Here is a 23,238-nt window from a genome sequence, read left to right as displayed (position 1 = left end):
AGTTGCCTGTATACACTGTATACATAATAAATCTTTAAAAAAAGAAAGTGTCACATACTTGTACCATCTTTCCTATAGCTCAGATTGTGACATAAAGGAGTAGGGGACAAAGGATGCTGCGTATTTTCCAAGATGAGGTATGTTGGCACCTTTTGCTGGTTTTGACATCTGTCAGAGGAGTGCTCAGTGTGGCTAGTACAGAAATGCTAGCTGTCCCGTGGAGCATGGTTCAGGGGACCTTGTTTGTTTCTCGGGTGTTTACTTCCAGACCATGGAGGATGTGGCTCAAGGTCAGCCCCTTCAGTGTCCAACCCCAGTCCTACCCTGCACTCCTACTGCCAAGGTTCCTTCTGGGCATATGGCTCCAGGTGAGCCATCTTCTCTGCTAGTGCTTGACCCATGTGAAACTCTTATGCATTGATCATGTCACATCTAAGTCCCATGAGCTTCTTTATTGTTGTGTCTTCTCTAAGTTCATCCATCTTTCTACTGCCCACTTCATAGCGGACCCAATGACATTCAGCATCAGATTGCCCATGATTCCCAAAGGAAAGCATCCTGATGGAAGGTGGTTTGGGTGCCTCGAATACTTACAAGTGATCCATTTGTTTAGGACAAAACTCTTCCAGCCTTGGGCATAGACATATTTTCTTGGAGAACAATTAAAGAGTAGCTCCAGCTCCTGGTTCTAAATCTCCAGCTTTCTTTATTGTCAGCCTACATTTTTGTCAGTGGCATGTCTTGGAGTTGGATACTTGGCAGTTTTGTTAAACCTTCCTTCCTTTGAGCATTTTCCTTTGGGTCCTGGTTCCTAAAGGAGGGTCTCTGGACCTGAGATGGGGTGTATTTGATATTGTGTGCTCTTCTTAGATAAAGACTCAGCTCCAATTCCTGGTCCCAAGTAAAAGTCCTAGGTGGAATTCTGTCACATGGCTGTTGAAGGAGTCATGGAACCACTCAGAGTCAGTAACCTGGCAAACTGACCCAAAGGATTTGGTTGGATTTTTTTGTTTTTGTTTTGTTTTGCTTTATCTTAAGAACTGTTCCCAGTATCATAAGCACACAAAAGGAACTCTGGGCCCCAGACTCTCCATGTTTTTGGCTTCTCTTCATAAGGTATTGTGCAATATGACCACATCAGTTAGCATACTCTTCATGCTCTTGGTTGCAAGAGTCAAATTCAGGTCATCACGCTCCTTCAGTTCTAGAAAACATAAACCGTGTGGGAAATCCTTCTTGACATTCTGTGCTTTATGTATCACTGAGAAGAATTGAGTTCTTAAAAGAGAGTCTGGGAAAAGTCCCTACCTAAACAACAACAACAAATCAAACTAGAATTATTATAAAAATGTATGTATTAGATTTCTGTAATGTTTGTGCACTCCTCGACACCAAACTCATGGGGAAAAAAAAGACTTCTTAGTTTTGTTCATTCCAATATTTAAAGATGTGAGCCTAGTTTCTTTATTAAAATAATCAAAGAACATTTCCTTTTTGTCTACTAAATACAGTAAGAGCCATAAGAGAACAAGTTACAGACTAAGCTGAGAAGAGTCTAGAGATGAACATACTAACATGGAAAATCCAGCATGTTTTATGACATCAGCACTTAAGTAAATCGCTAAGCGTGATCGCTGAACCAATGTCACGCACAGCAAGAATGGGCTTAAATAAAGGAAACACCAGCACAGTCTGAATTTCTGACAGACTGAGTCATGTTACCCTACATTGTGAAGATTTAAGACATGCTGAGGACTCATGATGGACCATTGTTTAATCCATATCCCACCATCCTGTAAGATGTTTTCTTGAGTGCTAAAGGGGTTGAGCGTATTGGTCATGAGCACAGTACCCATAGTGACTTTGTCTTCATGATGCACTAAGAGCACTTATCCCAACATAAGCTAAAAGCTTTCACTGTGGTTCTTACAAATGTATCCTGTTTATTTCTGAGCATACATGAACAATATGTACTGGACATATCCAAGCATTTTCCTGATGACTTAGATGTCACTAGTATCCTGAAACCTTTTGAACTGTATTAATGACAAAATGCAATTCATTAGTAGATGCCCTATTATAAAGTACTATTTAGTTTTGAGGTTATTTCATAAACTCTTAGTAGTTAGCCACCATCTTTTCTTCATGATGCTGTTTTCAGTGGTAGCAATTCTCATTACGCAGTAAGATAACCATGCAACCAGATTTGTTATGGTTAGCAGTGAAAACAGAATGCTCAGGCTATGAAATTGTTTTGTTCTATAAATATGTATAAGTACATAATTATATATATATACACATATATATACACATATGTATACACACACACATGTATACACACACACTCCAAGTTTTTATCACTACCAGTTGCATGTCAACTTCAACTCTTCAAAGACCTTTTAAATTTTATACCATGAATCCTGCATATGGTTTTGTAAGAACAGTTCAACGTATCATTTATAAGCTTATTTAATCTGCAATGCAGCAGTGTCTAGTCAAAAAGAAATGAGCAACACACAAGATTTGTCACATACATTATTTAAAAATTCCAATAGCCAGGGTTTTTAAACAGTTCAAAGAAACAGACTAAATTAATTTTATTTTTATTTGACTCACTATATGTAAATAATATGTCATAAAATATGCTCAATATAAAACAAAGTTATAGGCTGTGCTCTTTTTTCCTGTTCTAAGTCTTCTCGACCTGGTGGACATTCAAAGTTTTATAGATCCTTCCTCTTGGACTAGTCACATTTCAATCTATTAAAGTAGTAGCTGGCGCATTTGGGGGACACAGTTCTGTGCAGCACTTGGACTAGCCTTTGAGTGAAGGGTTTAAAAAAGGAGTCTTCATGATGGAGGTTTACCAGTGCTTCAAACCATGGGAGGTTCTCTACCTCAGCTGATTTCCTTAATAATGATCCAAGGAGCCATTGTGGACATACAACATTGGGTTTCAGTTCTGGTGAACTGTCTGTCTACTTGTAACATGTTCCAAGTTGCTGCAGAGCACAGGAGAACAAGCTTTTGGCCCCCAAAGTCCCTGGAGAGATATTTCTGGAATAGCCATTGATGGCCTTTTTACGCCCTGGCTATTACGCTGCAGCAAGGTGAGTGGTTGAAATGACATGCTGTGCATTTTCAGGACCATCGTTCCCTGGATGACACTTGTGAGTGTTGTACTGTCGTGAGCAAGCAAGGAAAGGTCAGAGCTATGAGCTGTACAAACAAAGAGCCTATCAGAACAGGGAACTGCCGCCTGTGCTACATTCTCACCATATAGCAATTGAAAAGATGTTGGGTATAGAACCAAAAGACCAGAGTTCTAACCTGCTCTAACACGGCTTCCTGAAGGGTAACTGCTGTGACTGTGTGAAAGACACATCACTTTTGCAGACTCCAGAGTTTTACGTTGCTTATAGGCAGTGCTTCAACAAGCTCGAATTTCTTGTAAATATTTCACATATCCTAACACAAATGTGAGCAAACTGGAATCATGGGAAATATTTTCTCAGCAGTAGTAAGTGCATAAGACCTTGTTGCTGTTACATCTTTTAATATTTATCTTATTTAGAATTCCTTCTGAATCAGAGTTTTACTTTTGCATATATATTTTTTATTTCAGTGCTACAGATATTTCTCAACTGAGTAATGATAATCTTCCTTTTTCTCTTTTTCTCTCCATCCTTACCCTTCTTCCCTTTCTTTTTCTCCTGAACCTTTATTCTCTTTTCTTCTCTTCCTCCACCTTCTTTCCTCCTCCCCCTCCTCCTTCCCCTCCTCCTTCGTCTCTTCTTCTTCTTCTTCTTCTTCTTCTTCTTCTTCTTCTTCTTCTTCTTCTTCTTCTTCTTCTTCTTCTTCTCCCTCCTTATTCAAATATTCTATCGTTCCATAGAATTTAGGTGGGCAGAAGACAGCTCTAAGGCCCCAGACCTGTGTTGTCTCAAAACCTACATTAGTGCTGATAATGCATTCACTGCTTTCCTCACAGAGCTACTGTTTACTTTGTGCTCAAAATAATGTTCTGTGTCAGTAGTGTTCTACATGAACACCATGTGATGTTCCTCCCACCTCCAAGGGCATTCAGATCTCAGAAGGAGAGAAGAATACTTTTTTCTCACTTGTTTTCTTCCAATGTGCCCAGTGAGTGTTCACATAGGTGGTTGGTTTGTTTTCTCATTTGGGGTGGGGATTGAGAGGATCCTATGTTGACTTATACTGAGGTGAAGCAAGCACAGATAAGAATAACAGAAGCCTACTGGAAGGTAAATGTATAGGCAGTTATCCTGCTCCTTGTTAAAATGTAAAACAAGTGTTTGCTATTCTTAAAATGGAGCCTCGGGAAGCATCACGGAAGAGGGGGCAAAAAGACTGTAAAAACTAGAGCACCAGAAAACCTGCTGTGTGAAGGCCTGTCTTAAAGATGTTCCTGGAGAAGACCTCAATGGTGACAAATCAACAGGCTTGATAATATGAAAGATGTCACAGGCTCCCACCCCTAGACAGAGAACTATAGACAACTAATGACTGCCCCTGCCAGGGGGAGAATTAATCTTTCTTGTGATGAGTTTCCTGATCAGAGGTCCAGTGCAAAGTATTCAGCCCCGAAACCATATGCACAGAAACAAACAAACAAACAAACAAACAAACAAAACCTCAGTATACATACATAACACATACATTTAAAAAAAATAACAAAATACATATTATAAATATTTAAATTGCAAATTGCTGGAATTGTGCTTTGCTATATTGTCTGTAATGACGGTTTTCATTAATTTTCATTTGTGTGAGTTAAATGACTTATAAATAACTGCAAAATGAGCGTGTCTCCTTCAGGTATTAAATGCTTTCATTCATCTGGGTGTGGTAGCACATGCCAGTTCTTATGAGGCTGAGACAGGAGGGTAACTGTTCAAAGCTGTCCTGCGCTATGCAGTGATTTCTAGGCGATTGAACAAAATCTTGTCTTAAAAATAAATGAGTCACTTACTTGAAAGCAGAGGTCCGACAGTCTCTCATTCTTTGGCAGTTAACGTTAACATTTTGTGTTTGTGTCTAACGTGTGGGTTCAGCTTGGAGAGTAGAGCAGAGACGAAGCCTCTTTGTCGTACCTGAAATCTCAGTTACCTGTAGAGGTTTAAGATAAGCCATTTAAATATGTCAGTTAGTGTTCAATCCAAATGGAGAAAAACAAGCAATGGATAGAGACCCACAGGGAGCATGTGAGAGAATGCCTTCTGTCATTGTCTGCTCTGGGGCTCTCTGTGGAGGGAGTTGAAGTGCTTCCTTGGGCTGGCTGACTCCTCTGCCCCTGCTAGCACTCACTCAGCCTCTTCTTGTTAAAGCCTCCATGTTGGTTTTCAGCTTTCAGTCACTCTTGCTTCCTTGTGGGCAGCTCACAACTCTTTATAACTCTAACGCAAAGGGATCTGATCCCTTTTCCCGGCCTCCTTGCTCACCCACATGACACAAAAACATACGCACAAGCAGCATACATACATATTTCAAAAATATTCTGGCCTGACTTGTGATCTTTCAGCAATCATTCAGTACGTATACTATTGTGGTTAATTTACTAGTATCGTCTCATAATAAACAGTATGGCCTATAATTATTATTACGGCAGTATTTTCTAACCCACCAGCAATCAATCAAGACACAGACACCTGTTATATTTTAAAATAGCCTTAGTTAACCTGGGGCAGGGCAGATATGAATCCCCTAAACTACTTCTCATAGTGGGGCAGGTATCACATATCTGCCTCAACCCCATGCCATCTGCGTTTAATAATTTCTATGAAGCAACATCCCACCCATAATCCCAAATACCTGCTAATTATCATCATCTGGGCCAAGTCTCCATCCATGCCGGCCATGTGCTTCTCCTCCACCTAACCCATGGCGCAGCCGCCTTCTTCCTCCCTTCTCCTCTGGCCTCTCCTCCTCCTCCTTAGATTCTCTCTGTCTCCCTAAGCCCTGGAACCTTAGCCATGTCTATCCCATCTGCCCAGGTTTTTTAATTGGTCAAACAGGTTAGGCTCTTAGGCAAGGTACAGGTGGGGCACAGAGGCAGCAAGCAGTAATTAGCTTCAAAATACATCGGACCAACCTCCCACAATATACTGCCTCTTTTGGAATGTGGAATAATTTTCTATCTTCTTCTGGAAACATTCAGCTGGTCTCAGGCTCTTTACCCCAGCTTCTTATTTAAGCATAGTGTGGAAGCAGATCTGTCCAAGTGCCAGTTTCAGGAGAAGTGCTTTTGGCCTCTTGTGGGCATCACATGCTGTCTGTTAGCAAAGGCCTAGGTGGTGGCATGGCCTTGATGCGCTTCTGTTTAGCCACTGGCCTCGAGAAAAGTGAGAAATACGCCTTATGGTATTTATGCCGTAATGTCGTCACACTCAAAGCAGAAGCAGAAGGAGACGTCGAAAGGTTTCAGTGTAGAGAAAGGAAAAGAACAATCACAGTTTCATTCTTTACATTGCGTTGAAGATTAGCTAGCGAACGCTTCCTGTTAAACACGACACCCATTTATGAGATGTTTAAAAACTAATCTTAGAATCCATAGCAGACGTTCTATTTATTTGTGTGGTAGGGATGGACTTGTCCCATGCTGGGGTGGTGGGGGTGGGGGAAAAGAAAGGAAGCAAATCCTCCTGAATGCTTCTGTGATGGAGAGAAACATTGTCTGCCTATTTATAACTCACACAAGAGCCCCGTGTAAAAATAGCTCCAAGAGGCAGATTTTCTCATGTCTTGAACACAGAGTTGCTTTTGCCAGTGATTTGAGGAACTCTGGTAAGCGAGCGAAGGTCCTGCCGAGGACTGAAAGCCTGGCGTCTTTATTGACCCTAGTTTTCTCGTGGGGAGGAAATGACAGCTAGTGGGAAGTCCGCCTGCCTGCCGTAGTCTACCTTCTTGTTATTTCCCAGGCTGCCAATATCTGTCTTTAACCATGTTGATTATTTCAGCATTGTATTTCTGTCAGTGAAGCATTTGGGGCTGAGTGATTCAGTATTTTGTTCTTTTCGAAACTAATTGGGCGTAATTGGGGTAAGGGAAAAAAAAATAGAAAGACTCCTAGGAGTTGATGGAAAACATTCTTTCTCATTTCTAGAGAAGCTTCCTGGGCTGCGCCAGTTTTAAAGTTGGGGAGCTGCTGAAGGCTAAGGAGGAACAGCTGTGCCTGAATCTGAGGTGAGTCTCTGTTTTCAGGCTCCTTCATGTGAATTAACCCGAGTGTGGCTGCTGCACCTAGAGAGTCACAGTTCACTGGGGATACAGCGAAGGACAGAAATTCAAGTTCACGGTCAGGATCTCCGCCAGCCGCAGAATTATTAGTCTGTGTTGTGAAAACAATTACGCCAGAGTAAGGTGATAACACTCTTTGAAAGAGAGCAAATAGAAACTATGATCTTGCTGTTAAATAACTTTCTCTAATAAAAAATGTCCCTGCATTAATGGGTAGGTCTTTTTGCTTCAAGATACATAAAGGGAGCTGGCTCTTTCAATGTTGTCACTGCACTATTAAGCCTAAAACACTGATAAACTGAGACGGATCAGTAGATCCTAGCTAATCCTGAGCATAATTTATTGTGATATCAGAGATAAACAGTCTTTTAAAAAAAGGATGAATACTTCTTTGTACAACTTGCAATAAATTTGAAAATGATCTATTACTTCTAATGTATAATGAATTTTATAACTATATATATATAGTAAAGAACACTACTCTGCATTTGTACAGTATGAATGGATACAAAACTGTATATATAATTACTTGTCAAGCTCACAAAACTCTTTTTCTAATTAAACATGGAGATTATTTTCAAAGACCAATGGCCTAAATTTGTTGTGCTGCCCCCTCCCCCTTCCCAAAGAACCACTTGGAGCCAACAACTTATTTCATTAAATTTAAGTAATTACTTTTTATCCACTGTATTTCCTTAACAATTCTGTGTCTCTTGGTGGGCTCTGTATTCATCAGTTTCCTTACATTGTTTCTCTGATCTTGATGGGTCTGCATTTTGATTAGAAAGTACAATATTGTATCGATATATACCCCACAGGCAGCAGAGTTGGTCCTGACGAGGCCACCACAGTTGCCCTTGCTTTTGTAAGAGTGTCTATAAACGTGATATGGTAGTAGTATAGTTTATCTGGGAAGGAGAGGACATAGGAAAACCTTTCTAGTGTTGTATGGTTACCATCAGTAAATTTTGCACTTTTTTCCCCCACTATGGATGGGCCAGCTACAATGACATCTATAATTGTTACTGGTCCTCTTCGAGATATCAGCCTAGCATGGGGTCTGGAGCAGAAGCTGAACCCCCATGACCCTATTGGTGGTTGAGAATATCAAACATTGAGCTCCTTTAAAATGACCTGCCTATACGCCTATGTTATTTATTTTTCCTTTTAAAGTTTGGGTCTTGTCCACTCTGGCCTTACACTCTTCCTGCCTCAGCCTTTCAAGTATAGGGATTCCAGTACTATAGCACCATGCGACTGAGGAGCATTTTATTGAGTTTTATTGACTCTCCTTCTTCTGCATCTTCAGCATGCTGTACAAGAGTGCACTAAGGGGCTGGGACAGAGTGCAGAGTTTGCATTTTGAAGACAGATTCTATAACCCTGTAGCCTTGGCTGACTTTGGAACCTGCTGTGTAGACCAGGCTGGCCCTCAGGCATGCCTGCTTCCTCCTGCCTCCCCTCTTAAGAGATGGGATTAGTAACTCTTCAGTGAGATAGCAGTTGGTGAACACAGGGACTGCCTTAGAAGGTATGGAAGGAAGGTCGAGTTTAAAACACTAAGGAGGAAAAAAAGCAAGACACAAAAATCTTTATAATGAAAAAGAAATCAGTTTCCACTTTTGATCTGATTGTCTCTGATTCCTAGCCATTTTGATTTTGGTTTTATTTAATTTAACAAAAGAATTGTTTTCCAGAAAAATATTAATTTTCAAATTAATTTTAAATGTCTAGATATTTTTCATCCCATTTTTTGCTGTATTCATGGTATTCTTTCACTATGAACCAGGTACATTATAGCTTACTGTAACCTGTGTGTTTTTAACACATAGTGTGTAATTCTTTTTCTTTGCTTTTTTAAATGTAATTTATCTTCCTTTGATGGACTGTCTCTGGGGTTCTGCATTGGAAGAACATTAGGTCAGGGTTAAGGAGCATTTCTGTTTGCTTGCTGTGCTGTGCTTTTTATATTCATTTGTGTTCATTATTTATGACGTTCATTCTTTCCATATTCCAGCTATTGCTTTTAAACGACAGAATGAAACAGATCCACAGAAACAGGGACATGTTTGTAGCCTTCCAGGCTACTGTGGGTTTTTGTTGTTGTTTTTGTTTTGTTTTGTTTTTGTTGTTGTTGTTGTTGTTTTTTTTTTTACAGCCCTGTTTGGTTCACTTTCCCTAAACCTGAAGGTTCCAACTGTGCCTTCTGGCTCTTTGGGAACTAACAGGCGATTCAAATTCTAAAACTTCATCTAGTTCACTAAGGGAGTCATGGGCTGTGTTCAGGGGGGCTCCTCTCACACATATTTTGAAATGGACACCATGTGCACTTGATTTTTTTTTCCTTACAGCGAACTCAAAGGAAAAAGAAACATACATATAAGTAATAGATTTAGACTTAAATTTCATGTGTGTATCTTTTAAAGTTATAGGGTAAAACTGTTTACATATATTTGGGGAAAGGTCTGTAATGTATAATCTGGTTTCCATGTACATGTCTTCTTAAGTTACATAGCACAGGGTCACCAGTCCTGGGTGTCCCAGCATTCCAGATGGCCATGGTGTCTTTATTTAGTAATGACCTCTATACAACTTTGTTAAATTGAATTGGCTTTGCTTGTTTGTATGAGTTCCTAACTCTCCTGCTCCTCTAATACGTTAATTCTATTTTCTGGCGGTGTTCTCCGGTTTGCTGCTGTGCAGTCCTGATTTCTGTACTATGATACGGCTGATGCAGAATTCTTATATAGCAGACTACAATTTTAATTCCTGTAGCTCTTGAATAATCTTCCATTCGTGACCAAAGTTGGAAGGGAATGCACCACCAGCAGCATAGTGGTGCGTTCCATGTTGAGAGGATATTGGGGGCAGATCGTTTAACCCACATCAAATTCACCTATGATGCTCTTTAATCCGTTCTATGAATCAAACAGAAGTGGAAAACAGTTTAGCATTCTTTTCAAGCTTATAATGTTCTTAAATAAGAGAGAGTGGACCCAAGCTCAGGCTCTTCTGACTGGAAAGTCATTGATTTCAAGGATGCACTCTTGTCAACAAGAGACAACAGCGACCCAGGATTAAATGTTCCACACCGTATACTTGGTGGTTGAGTGACAGCAAGGGCTTGGATACTGGATCATTTCTTCACTGATTTGCACCTCTCTGACTTCCCCACGGTGCCTAGCCTTACAACAGGTAATAGCAAATGAATATTAGCACAGTGTGGGGAACTTGGATATGTTAGCCATGGCGGCAGAAAATGGGAGCCAACTGCTGCTTCAGAAGACTGAGGGAGTACATGACAGGTATTCTGGGCAGCCGCAGAACCATGGGCACCTGAAGCGACTGGGCGGCATAGTTTGCTATCCAAGCACCTGACGTTAATCTCCTCCTCTAGCCTGCCCCAGGCCGTCCAAGCAGAGCTTAGGAACACAAGAGGATTTCCTATTACTCAATAACAGAGCAGAAAACTCAAAGATCTGTTACTGTGTGTGGAGTTAGCAGTCAATGACAAGCCCATTGTTCCTAACATGCTTAGGCAATAACAATGCAAACCAACAACCATGTGAAGCAATCAGAGGCCAAATCTTTCTGCTAGGAAGTTCTCAGAGGGAGGGATGAAGGGAGGGAGTGTTTGAGACTTTGCTGGGCTTTGTTCAGCCTCCTCACAGCGCACTTCTACTCGGGACATACCCAGCCAGCAAATTCTAGATTTTTTTTTTTTTTTACAATAAGAACATCGACAGCAGGACCCATTCAACATAGCGTGTTTAATGAATAATCTATTAAGCATATACTCCACGTAAACGCTGTGTTCGATGCTTTTTATACGCCGGCTTATGTCATTCATGCAACCTCATTTCTGTTTTTATTCAGCTTGACCGAGAAGATAGAAAGACTGCTGGTTATAAATGGAGAGCAGAACTCAGTTAATTCTTCATCTTATTGGCTTCTATTTTAGTACAGCTTGGAGTAGGGGGGCTCTTAATCTCTTGATGTTGTATCTTAAAGTTCAATTTTGTATGCCTGGAGCAAAGCAGAGCTTCAGTAAATGAATATTGCTTAGAAATTTCATCTGTGATGATGGCCTATATAATATATTGTTTTATGTAAGACAAGTAGCAAGAATTTATTTCTAGGTAGGTTCCATGCAAGTGGGTGAGTACAATGGTCTAAGCGTAAGATTTTTTGTGTGCTGTTTGTTGGAATGTGGATCCGCCCTCACCCCACCCCCACCCCAGGCTCCTGTATTTGAACTTTTGGTCCCCAGTCCAGGTAGCTATTTTGGACTGCTGCATAAGCATTAGGAGGTGGAGCCTGGTGGAGGGTGTGTGTCACTAGGGGAGGGTCTTACATTCTCACAGCCAGACTCATTTCCTATGTACTCTCTGTTCGCTAACTCCGATGCTGGGTAAACAACCACCGTCTCCGAGTCCTGCTGCCATGGCTTCTCTGCTGTGATGGCCTGCGCCCCTCAAATGTAAGCCGGAATAATCCTTTCGTCCCTTACCTTGCTTCTCATCCAGTTATCTGTCCAGGAGTAAGAGAAATAACATTCAGAGCAGCAGTGAGGCGCAGGCTGCAACCTCCCGGAGAAACTGAAAACCTGGCTTGAGATTTACGTTTTACGTCAGCGTCAGCGTAGACCACAGTCCCCTCCTTAGCCTTTACCGCATCATAGACCCTTTCAACTCACCCCGATCTTCCACCCGCATGTCTGACTTCCATGTGGGTTCTGCAGATCTGATCCCCAGCCCTCACAGTTCTACAGTAAGAACTTTCTCCGCCGAGCCGCCTCTCTCTTCTCGTTGTTTGCTTTCCTTGGCCTTTCAATCAGCTTTTTTTTGCTGGGGTGTAAATTATGATTACGACAGAACTCCCTGCTGGTGGTCCCACAAAACTAAATGTTATACATGTGCACAATATTTCCCAATATTAAACAATGTTAATAGAAATGAGCTGTCATCCAACAGTTTGGGGGATAGTAGAAACATCTCTGATTAGCTTTAAGGGACAATAGCGTTGAGTATGGCTTCAGAGACACAGATGACAGGCTGACGGCACTGTTACTTTTGCAGCAAAGTAGCAATCATGGTAGTCAGAGCTGCGAGCAGGGGCTCAGGATGCTGCGTACTTATCTCAGGAAATGAATACGCAGGAGTCTCTGTGAGTCAGCGCCAAACCCACAGCAGGCTGAACCTGAGGCTGGGCCAGGAAGAGAGCTGTCTCCTAAAAAGTACTGACCTTTGACCTGCTTGCATGAGACCAGCACACCCCGAGTTGCTGCTGCTGCTGCTGCTCTGACACCTACACAGATCTCAAGAGTGAGCATCTTCATCATCCGTGTTATTTAATTTTCTAAAGGTCTGGATAATGGTATGTTTGTTTGTTTGTTTGTTTGTTTGTTTTATAGTCAAGCAAACAGGTCAGCAGCAGCTTGATTGCCTGAATCCCCCACAGCATCTTCGGGAGGAATACTGGGCCTTGGACCACAAGGATTTCCAGGAACATTTGCTTACCATTGGCAGCACGTTAATTAGCACAGGGTAGCTTTGAAGACAGGAAGGCATTTTCATTCTGGAAGTTGCTGTTCTTCCTGGAGCCCGTTAGTGACAGGACGCTCACTCTTGGTGCTCTCCTCATCTTCAGACAGGCCTGGTATTAGAAAATTATTTCTACTTTATCCGTGTCGTCTACTTGTCTTTCTGGGGTTGAGCAGAAGTTCCTCTTTTCTATGGTTTGAAGGTTTGAAGGCATCGTTGCTACCCAACGGTCAGTCTTCTTTTGTTCCTTATCAGGGAGCGGTGAGATAAGCAAGAGGACTTGAGGCAAAGTCCTTTTCCTGGACCAGTCAAATCACCCTAGGCAGGAGGCTCACTCTCTTGCTAACTGCTGTTAATGAAAGTAGTAAAAATTTCATTCCTGTGGTAGGTGGTTCTGGGAAATTTAATAAAAGCAGTAAGGTCCCACGCCCTACCTTATGCTAGAGAAAAATAATATTATAAGTATTTTTTTCCATTGCTTCTTGCTTGAAAGCTAATTTCCTCAGGTATCCTTTAATAATTTTGTTTGGTTTGCTTATTTGGCTGTGTGGAATTGTAACTGCCAGGGTTTTCTAATCTACCAATGGCAAAGGTAAGGACTTATTCTTTCTATAAATGTGAAATTTCAATGGCCAGGAAATGGATTCTTACCTGAAGCTTAAATTCTGTTGTTTATCCCTTTGACATCCTATCTGGTATATATCAGAGGGGAGACCCCAACAAGGGACACGTGTGAATGAAAGCTCCCGGGAGAAATAAATACAGCTTGCTACTAACAATTTTAGGAGTGTAATACTGAAATCAAGACAAGACTGTGTAAATGTCACTTAGCTATAACTATGTCTGGAAATTGTTAGAATTACATTTTAGTTTAATTCTTAAATTATTAAAACTAATTTTTATTTTGTTGAAGCTTAAATATGCCTACATCATAGCCTTCTTTGGTTTCCTCTTTCTAACACTTCTTGTGTAACCCTATATTGATCCTTTTTTTAAAAACTTCTTTTTCTGAATATACCAAGCACTATGTATAAAAAATAAATCCAAGTGATCCTTTCTCTTGCTCGTACTGTAAGAATGACACAGGACACATCAAAGCAAGGAGGTGGGAATTTGTGAGGCAAACTAAGTTCTTAAAAACTTCAGCTGAAGACCCCAGGGGAGATGTTGTCAAAGGCCTCTAACGTGAGCCATCTTGTAGTAGCTCTTGAAATTCTACCCATTTGTTAAAAGTTAGTGGAAAATGCAAAGCATGTGTAGTATCAGTTCCTGACAATAAAGAGATAGGATGTTTAATTTAAAATTACTGCCGAGCCTAAATCCTGGCTCTCCTACAACCTTGCCAAATGGTTGCTTGCTCTGAGACTGAATTGAAATTCTGATTGACTTCATCTGTGTGTCAGTTTCTAGGACTACAGGAGTGTATTATCACACCAGCTATGCTTTATGGAGGGCCTGCCCAGAGCTTTGTACACACCAGGCCAGCTGCCATGTGGGATCCATCACTGGTCCTAAGCTCAGTTTCTTATCTGTGAGAGGTAGATGTCAGTACTGTCTCCCTTACAGGGCCAGTAAGGACCATGTAAGTCACTAACATGAAATGCTATAATAATGCCCCACACAGGAAATGCTTTCTGTTGTTCCTTTTCTCTTTACATGACTGGATTAGGCACTCTATAAACAGTCCAGCTGAGGCAGTGGCTGACGCAGGTGCTCCTCAGCCTTCCATTACGTAACTGATGAGAATAGTATTAAGTTATACCAATACAATGTTTTCCTTGGATCCAGCTGGGCTTTCATGACGCCTTCGATGTCTCTGCAGTTATGTATTCTCCACTTTTCTTTATGTCTCTCATTCATTTTCTTGACTGGAGGGAAGGCCATGGAAACCGATTGGCACACTCTTAGTTTAGATTGTTCCAAAGACGTGGGGTTCATCGACTTGAAAACTGGTTTAAAGTTCCCAGACACTGACAGGGCAGCTCATGCTCAGAGTACATGTTAATGGCTCTGCAGTGCGTACAGAGAGGCCTGACATCTGTCTTCTTTTACATGTAAATTGCGTGACCTCATTCTCTGTACAGAAAAACACACCTGCTTAAGAAGTCTGAGGGCTGGTTGACCTGTGAAGAGGACTTTCAGGAATGACTAGCCCTGAAAGGACTCACGTTCAGCTTGGACATCTTGGGTTCTACTTTCTCATGTTTCCCCCAAGCCATAGCTCATCACTGTCACCAAGTGTTTGCTGTCCTGTTTCATTCACATCGTCTCTGCGCAGACAGGGACCTTTCAGCCACTAGAATCACGTTTGCTGTTGGTATACATTCCCTGAGAAAAGGATCTGAAGTTCTTATATTTAAAAGAAAAGAGGAGCAAGCCCTCTTCCTGTATGACATCTCAGTCTTGATTAGCCCTCCAGGGTCCACCGGGAGCCCCAAAAAACACATGTCCCAGACATCTTTATTTGGATTGACTATGAGCCAATTCTTCCTGGAACATTTATGAGCAGATCACTACTCCCCATGACTCAAAACATTATACTTACATAGCTTAGAAAATCCTGCTTTATAACAATAGTAACACAAATTTTTCCAGGGAAATAAGAAAGGCACCGTCCACTTTTATTTATGAGCGTTCTTCCACCGTAAGCACATTCCTTAGCACAAACTTGGCTGGGCTTACGTGGGGCACTTTATCAAATGGACATTCGCTTTCAACTCATGGGTCAAGTCTCTCTCCTCCCATTTTCTCATGTCAGTTTCCAGGGCCTCGCAGCACTTACACTTCCGCTACTGGACTGTGTAAATCCCCGCTTCTGCAAATCACACACTATGTGTGAGAAAAGCCTTGCAAATTGGCCAGTCTCTCTCTCTTACATAATGTTTTGACTTTTTGAGATTATAGTTACATCATGAATCCCTTCCTTTCCTCCTCCAAACCCTTCCACATTATCCAACCCCTGCTCTCTTTCAAATTCTTGGCCTTCTTTTCTTTAATTAGTGTATTGTGTGTGCATTCCTAAATACAGAACTATAATCTTCTCAGTCTGTAATGCTACTTGTATGTATGCTTTCAGAGATGACCACTTGGTATTGGATACCCAACTGGTGTGCTCTGCCCTGGGAAAGACTATTTCTCCTGTTCTCAGAACTACTTAGTTCCCCGTAGACGTTTGCCTAGGGTTGAGGTCATGGCAAAACCTTCCAAGTCTGTGTACACAGCACCTACACCTTTCATAATTACCGCGTGTTCTAACTATGCCAGAGTGAATTTTAGTCTTCTTTTGAAATCTCCTCCTGTTAGCTCTTTGCTTTTCTTAATACCATGAAAAAAATTGGAGATATTTTAAGTGTAGCCAGAAGTGGGAATATCAGCATCACTTTCAGCTATCTCTTCCTGAAACTCTCATCTGATTTGCATATTCTTCTTCTTAAATCCTCCCACTCCCACCTAAGACCTCCTAGGCCAGGAGAGCACTCCTAGGCCCACATGAATGTGGGAACTTCAGCCAGGCACAGACGAAGTCCTCACTTGGATCTCACATTAACGACACGCATCACTTTTGCCATTACTTGTCCCTCACATTCCTGTTGGGTATGGTCCCAGAAAGCTTTCCCAGAGTTCTTAGATTTTCTGTGCTATCCCTTTTTCTCCTATTCTCTGTGCCAGCTTAGACTTTGGCCAAGCCAAGAACATGGTCCTGTCTGTGTGTGGTGACTTACAGCTTCGTTGTTTCTCTACTCTGGTGTTCCTTTCATTCTCTTAACCCCAACATTTTCTTAGTCCCCTAGAAATCTGAACCGACGCAGGCATATTCTCAGGAAGGTCTTGTCACCATCCACTCTCATGGCTTCCCACTGACTCCTCAATTTCCTTTGACCAATATCTTTGGATTGTTCTGTTGATAAATTACCAGTCCTATTTAATATTCACATGTGAGAGGGATTAAAAGTGCTACCTGAGGAGCGTGGGGGAGGGAGGGTAGAAACCTTTCCTCTGATATGCTCTTGAGCTCAGGACCACTGTGTTGACTCACTAAGAGGAACTCAGTGAGTCCTGCTGCTGTGGAACGCAATATGACTAGTTCGCCACAGAATCATAGCTCAGAGGCCAGTTAGCTGACTCAGTGGATGAAAGCGCTTGCTGCTAAGCCTAACAACCTAAATCTGATTCCATGGACCCAGAGGCTACATAGAGAGAAGCAACGCCCCGGCAAGCTACCCTTTCTGAATCATTGCATTTGCCCCCACACTCAGGCACACTGTTTTCCTCAATGCTGTGTTACAGGGGGTGGGGAGGATGTCTGTCTTCAGCCTAGCCTATAATCAGGTGAGCGAGCCACTGGATTCCCTAATCAAAGTACTTGGAACATATTAGATTTGCATGGAAAATACTGTTTTCTCATCTAAAATCAAGTTGCAGACTTATCAGGGGCTAACATGGTAAATAGGAGAGATGGTCTCCGAGGATCCTTCTGTTTGCTTGTTGGGCAAATTGCCCACTGACACTAAATGCCTTGGCTGTTGAGATTTGCCACCGTTTCCAGGACAGATGGCTTTCTGCAGGGCACAGAGGATTGGCCTTTAAGAACATGGAAGGATCAGCTGAGACTGGAACGGAAGAAGTTGCTGTCATCAGAAACTAATTACTTGGCTTAAATTTCCCAACCTGTCTAGTGATGAAAATCCCACCAATAAGAAAACCTAAATTACAAATTCATGTGGTAGATTTAAAATAAATTATTTTCTCATTTGATCACAAGCAGACTTCTCTCCTTCCTCCTTCTCCCAAGTGATCTCTCTGTCCTTGACACCGTCACTACATCTTGAAGCAAATACTACTCAACTAGTATGCGGGTTTTTTTTTTTTCATGACAAGGTCATTTGAAGGAAGTGATCAGGAAAAGCCTGTAAGCATCATAAAGGCTGTGCAAAGAGGAAAATGGTAGAAAGTCAACTAACCGATTTTATAATAGTTACGATGGAATTGTAGTATTTTCTGGCAGATTACCTTTGTCATGTACTTGAGGTCTTTGAATTTGAAAGTGCCCAGTCATGAATATAAATTAATATAGCAAAGTTCTACTTTAATTTCGCGATCAAGGAGACTAAAAACGAGAATGTCTGCCATTCCTGTTGAGAATGTCTGCTGTTCCTGTAGCGCTCCCCCACTTTTCTGTCTTGCAGATCTGTCTTCAGAGAAAGCTTGCACACTTTCTGTCCTGTGTCCTCCTGCAGGGAGGTGACTCAGACAGGAAGCTGAGAGCTTTCCAGAAATGCTAAGTGTAATTGGTTTTAAGCAGAGGCTCCGGGTTACTCATGAAGCTGTAGATAGGAGAGCCCGTAGGCAGAGAAGAAAACGATGCTTTGTAATAACGCATCAGTAGTCACTCTGGGAGACTTTTCACTTTAATTTTTGAGTCATCTGTGTTCAGTTACAACATCCATGCGATTCATAAGGTTCTGTGGCAAACTGTAGGACTGCCATATTACTTACTTTAAAGAATTTTTAGGAATAGAGAAACAGAGGAACTAGTTTGAGTTCGCAGGAAATCTCCCTACAACCTCCTCTAACTGGAGCTAAGAATATGATGAATTTTTATAGTTTTTAAAAATAATATAGGCAATGCAATTGAAATGGTGCCTGTTACACAGCCGCTAATGAATACTGGTCACTATTATTGCCACAAGTATTAAACTGAGTAGTCCATAAAACCTAAGCCATATTTTATTTCTCTTTTATCAAAAATGGGATCTAAATGAGCCTAGGTTGAGTAAACCTTCTTGCTTTTGTCATCCACTGCTCTCACATATATTGCCACTCGAATCCTGAGACTTCCATGTAAATCTCACTGGAAAGACTGAGTAAAATCAGCATTGAGCAAAACCTCTGTGCAGATCAAAGGCTGGCCCTGGTGATGGTGTCGCTGGGGTCATGCCCAGAAAAACCACAGGATATATAAAGCTCCTGAAGGTGTTTGTCTGTTGTGAACCTGGGGTAGCAGAGTGTCAGGAGCAACTGTTGGAGTGAGCCGAGCAAGTCACAGAGCCAAAGAGCTGAGGCCGAGGAAGTCCTCACATCCAGTTTGTGGGTAGGTGAAAGCTATGGTGCCGTGTCCTCTTGTCCCTGGAGCAAAGCCAGAGCTACAGTGGGGTCTGAGCAGACAAATGGCAAGACAACGCAGCTCCAGGTGCAGGCAGGTTAGGATTAGACAGGCTGCCGGAGAGCAGGGGTGGAACAGGGAGAATGAGAGTGGAGAAGCCACCGCAGGAAGTCAGGTGAGAAGTGTTGCTAGTGCGCAATATGGCGGTCACTTGGAGGTGGTGAGACAGAATTTCATTCTGGGTTTATTTTGAAAACAACAACAACAAATTGGATTTGGTGATAGGGTAGATGTGAGATATGAGAGAAAAGGACAGAACAAAATTAATGCAAGGTGGCTGGTGATGGTTGTGGTGGTTTGGTGGTTTGATGGTTTGGTTTGGTTTGGTAGAGCTTCTGCTGCTGCTGCTGTAGGAGGCTCTCAGGAAGCTGGTTCTAAGATGAAGATTCTGAATTTACAATTTTATTCACTTTAAATATGGAAGTTTGCAATAATGAACTAATGATGAAAATAGTCATACCATACCTCGAGGCCAAGAAAAGTATTTAAGATTATAGTCAAGGATGTATATTTCTGAGTAAGTAAAGAAAAATCATCACTAAAGCCTTAAAGTTCAGCGATTAAGGGATATTCTGGAACACAATTGTTTGGTGCTCTCACAAAAGGTCTGTAACACATCCGTTCATTAAAAATAACAGGACAGAAAGGAGAGAATATTATAAAGATAAAAGAATTGAATGCTTCATATAAAACACACAATGAAAATTAAAAATAGTTAATTTCCTAATAGCGAAGACATTCAGCTAGTGAGGCTGAAAGGAAAACCAAGCCATATTTGAGGAATTAAAAATCAGGCACTAGTAGGGGTCACCTCCCTTCTGCAGAAATAATGATGTGTGGAGTGCTCATGCTATTCCATCTAAGATTCAAGTAAAAATGAAAAACAAAAAGAGAATGACTTGTTTTTATTTCAATGCCCTAACAAGGCTGTTTTATAGACAACAGTAAACCCAAGTCAAAGCTATCTCCTGTATTTCCTTCACGTTGCCCTCCACACTCAGCACCCAACACTTGTGGGACTGCTCTCCAATGTACCGTCCTGCCATGTTTGCAACACTTAGAATTCTTCACAGAGAATTTTGTACTTATATAGACATGTATTATGTTTTACAATAGAGTCAAATACAGAATATATGTCACTGCATACATGTTTATATGTGGTGATAATATCCGGCCATATAGGATATATAAATATCTACTCTCTAACAGCATAGTTAGCCCTGAGAATTAGAGACCAAAGGAATGGCTGCCCAAGAAGTTTCTCAGGGCCCCTTGTAGCGTTGTTCTCTCATCTACATCCTTGTGAGCATCTTCAGAGGACCAGAGTATGAGCATCTCCTGAATGGGCCTCAGAGGCAGGAGGCTCAGGTAAACATTGACCTTCACAGCACAAACAACTGTGAGTTCCTTTATGTCCTATGAGGAATTTCTGAATATCTGCTCTGTAAGTTCTTAGGGATATATTACTGCCAATGAACACTACTGTGTTTAATAGTTATCCTTAGGTAATATACTTCTTAGTTTTACTCATTGTGCTTGATTTTGTTGCATAACAAAAGAAAATAATAACTTGTCTTTGGAATCCCAGTTCTTGTGCCTTCCTGTGAGCTGTGTTGATAAGGTCTGCACTGGCAGGTAGTAATGTCAGTCTTAGGACCCAGCCCCTCATGACAGGAAGGGCGCGGTAGCAAGAGTAGCTCTAGTTAAGGCAGTGGGACTACGAGGTAGATGGTCACACTGCTCCTAGGTGCAGGTACATGGCTATTGTCACTTTTGCCGTCTCATTCTAATGCTTTATTCCTTGCTCAGGAACCATGACCAGATCTTGCTCTGAAGCACCACCTCCTAAGAAACCAATAGTTGTGCAGTTATTTGAGTCCACAGCACAAGAAAACTCCACTGAGTGGGTCTAGGCATTGCCTCTTTTGTGGGGAAAAATTAGTAACCACATCTTAAAGTTACAATAGCTTGTATGGACAAACAACCCAGCCAAAAAGCCTACAGAATGTTTTCGGCTGGCCAGTCCTCTGGTACAGTTTTGTTGGGAGAAGACAGCTTGTCAGCACAGAGACTTTGCAGGATTCAAGAAGCTATTTGAGACAAAGGTAAGGGAGATTTAGCACTCAAAGCCACAGTATGGTCAAACTTTACAGGCTTCTAAAAATTCGACTTAAGGGAGATTTTAAAATTACGTTTAATGGCCCAGATTAAGTTATCTCCTGGTAATTTTAAAAGTTTGAGTGTTTGAAGATTGCTAGGGGCTCAGAGTCTGTGCCTACTCCAATCCTTCTGTTACAGTTGAAGATGGCAAGTGAGGCAGATGGTTAGGGCTTTGTGGGCTGAGGGGAGGGAGCTTCCTGCGATTTGCACTCACACAGAGGGCACTAAGAGCTTATTCTTTCTCCTTTATGTGAGGATACAGCTGAAGGCAGCCACCTGCAAGTCAAAATGAAAGCCCTCATCAGAATTCAGCCACCCTGGTGCCCTGAACTCGGACTCTCAGGCTGGCCATCTCTCTAGAGTAAAATGCACATTGCCAGATTTCGCTACAGTTCTTTAAATAACTTCAGACAAGGTTCCAGCCATATAGTGTGTATTTTGCCATTGCTAGTAAAAACTCAAACATAAGCGTTACCCCACTTCTGAAGGTGACAGGTATGGTACTCAGTTCCATGGAATGAGGTTCATTGAAGCTGTGAAGAGCAAAACCTACTTAAAGAGGCCCGTGGACTTACAAGAGGGCAGGAGTTAAGACAGGTGTCAGCATCTGAAGACACACAGTCATCCAGGGAAAAATACACACAAGTCCTAAGACAGGGCAATAGTTTGTGTGACCCATAGACTGCTCCTGGCTGCGTAAAAGAGTATATCATAGATTAGTTTTTTTTTTTTTTGTTTTTTGTTTTTTGTGCTGTGATCAAACATCTGACAAAAGCAGCTCAAGGTAAAGTTTGTTTGGCTTTATGCTTTGAGAGCACAGCCCATCATACAAGGGGAAGGCACGACAGACGACTGTGACGCGGCTCTTCACGTGTGCATGGTTAGGAGGCAGAGACAGATGAGGGCTGGTATCCAGGTTGCTTTCTTCATTTCATTCAGTCCTGGGCCCCACATCATGGGGTGATGCCCTGCACCGGCAGAGTGGTCTTTCCCACTGATTTAAATCTTTTTGTAAAAATAGTCAGCCCAAAGGTGCTTTTCCACAGAGATTCTAAATCCAGACAAGTTGACAGTGAAGATTAATCATTACGGGGGCCGAGCCTGGCGGGCTGTGCAGCTTGTGCCTGGGACCTCCCCTCACAGGATATGAAGATCCTTTACATTTATGCTTCTTCCTGGGAACATTCTGGAAATAAAGTATTTAGCAGGCTCTGAAGGGAGTTATGGAAGGAAGTTTGCCCAGCCTTCTTGGTAATGTATGATTCCCTGGCCACATTTGGGAAGCAAAGAATTCACTGTAGAAGTAATTTGGGAGCACGCCGTGGATCAGAACATTGCAGATACTGCGTGTACTCTAATGGAAGAACATGAAGATGCTGATAAGAAAACATTTTCTCTACACATAAAGAGCAGCATAACCCAGCACAGAGGAGACACGCACGGGAGCCCCTGCTGCTATATGGACCATATACTCTATGAGAAGAACCTAAGGAAGGAAGGAAGCAGAGATGAAGTCACCCCAAACATGACTGGCTCGGAGGAAAGGTCAATCAGTGTAATAGAAGCAGAATTTCCTCAGAGCATAAGAGCAGGCAGACAAGAGCAAAACCAAGCCCCTGCTGTTTCCCACGGGTGGTCTTCTGACCCTAGCATTCTTAGATGCCCATCAGTACTTCTGAAACTCAGTTTCTACAGGATGCACTGGGGGAAGTCTGAAGGTTCGCCTGGGCTGTAGGCTTCACTCACCAGCATCACACTGGTATTAGGGCGCCTAAAAGCTTGTCTAGTAATAACAAGAAAAAAGGCTAAATCCAGGCTTAGCGAAAATGAGTGAATCTTTTTTTTTTTTATTAACGAACGTGTTTGCTCTAGTTACCCAAAATGTATGCAAGAACATATTAACCTCTTATGAATTATAAATTTTAATACTGTGGCTTTTGATTATATGTCTCCTCTTCCTGTTTGAATTTCAGTGTAGAAAAAAAAGCCAGAATGTTTTTTCTTTGTATGAGTCCTTAGAACTGTGCAAGCATATCTTATGGACAAATAGTTGCATCTCACTACCGCCAGAAGTCGAAAATAAAGTTCTGAGGGTGGAGAAACAGAGGAAGGAGG

At 41.8% G+C, this 23,238-nt stretch overlaps 1 protein-coding gene across 11 annotated transcripts in view; it reads left to right on the top strand.

Moving 5' to 3' along the window:
* The window catches only part of INPP4B (inositol polyphosphate-4-phosphatase type II B), a 336,841-nt gene that overhangs the window by 103,991 nt on the left and 209,612 nt on the right, over positions 1-23,238 (top strand). For all 11 annotated transcript variants that reach the window (XM_084755321.1, XM_084755319.1, XM_084755320.1 and 8 more), the window contains one exon: positions 7,124-7,203. In XM_084755321.1, the coding sequence (XP_084611447.1) occupies positions 7,124-7,203 (80 nt within the window). The remainder of the gene's footprint in view (positions 1-7,123; positions 7,204-23,238) is intronic.

This window comes from Acomys minous (assembly GCF_964271855.1).
Source record: "Acomys minous genome assembly, chromosome: 14".
Lineage (NCBI taxonomy): Eukaryota > Metazoa > Chordata > Mammalia > Rodentia > Muridae > Acomys > Acomys minous.
Note: the sequence above shows the minus strand (reverse complement) of the source record. Positions and strands in the feature narration are given on the sequence as shown.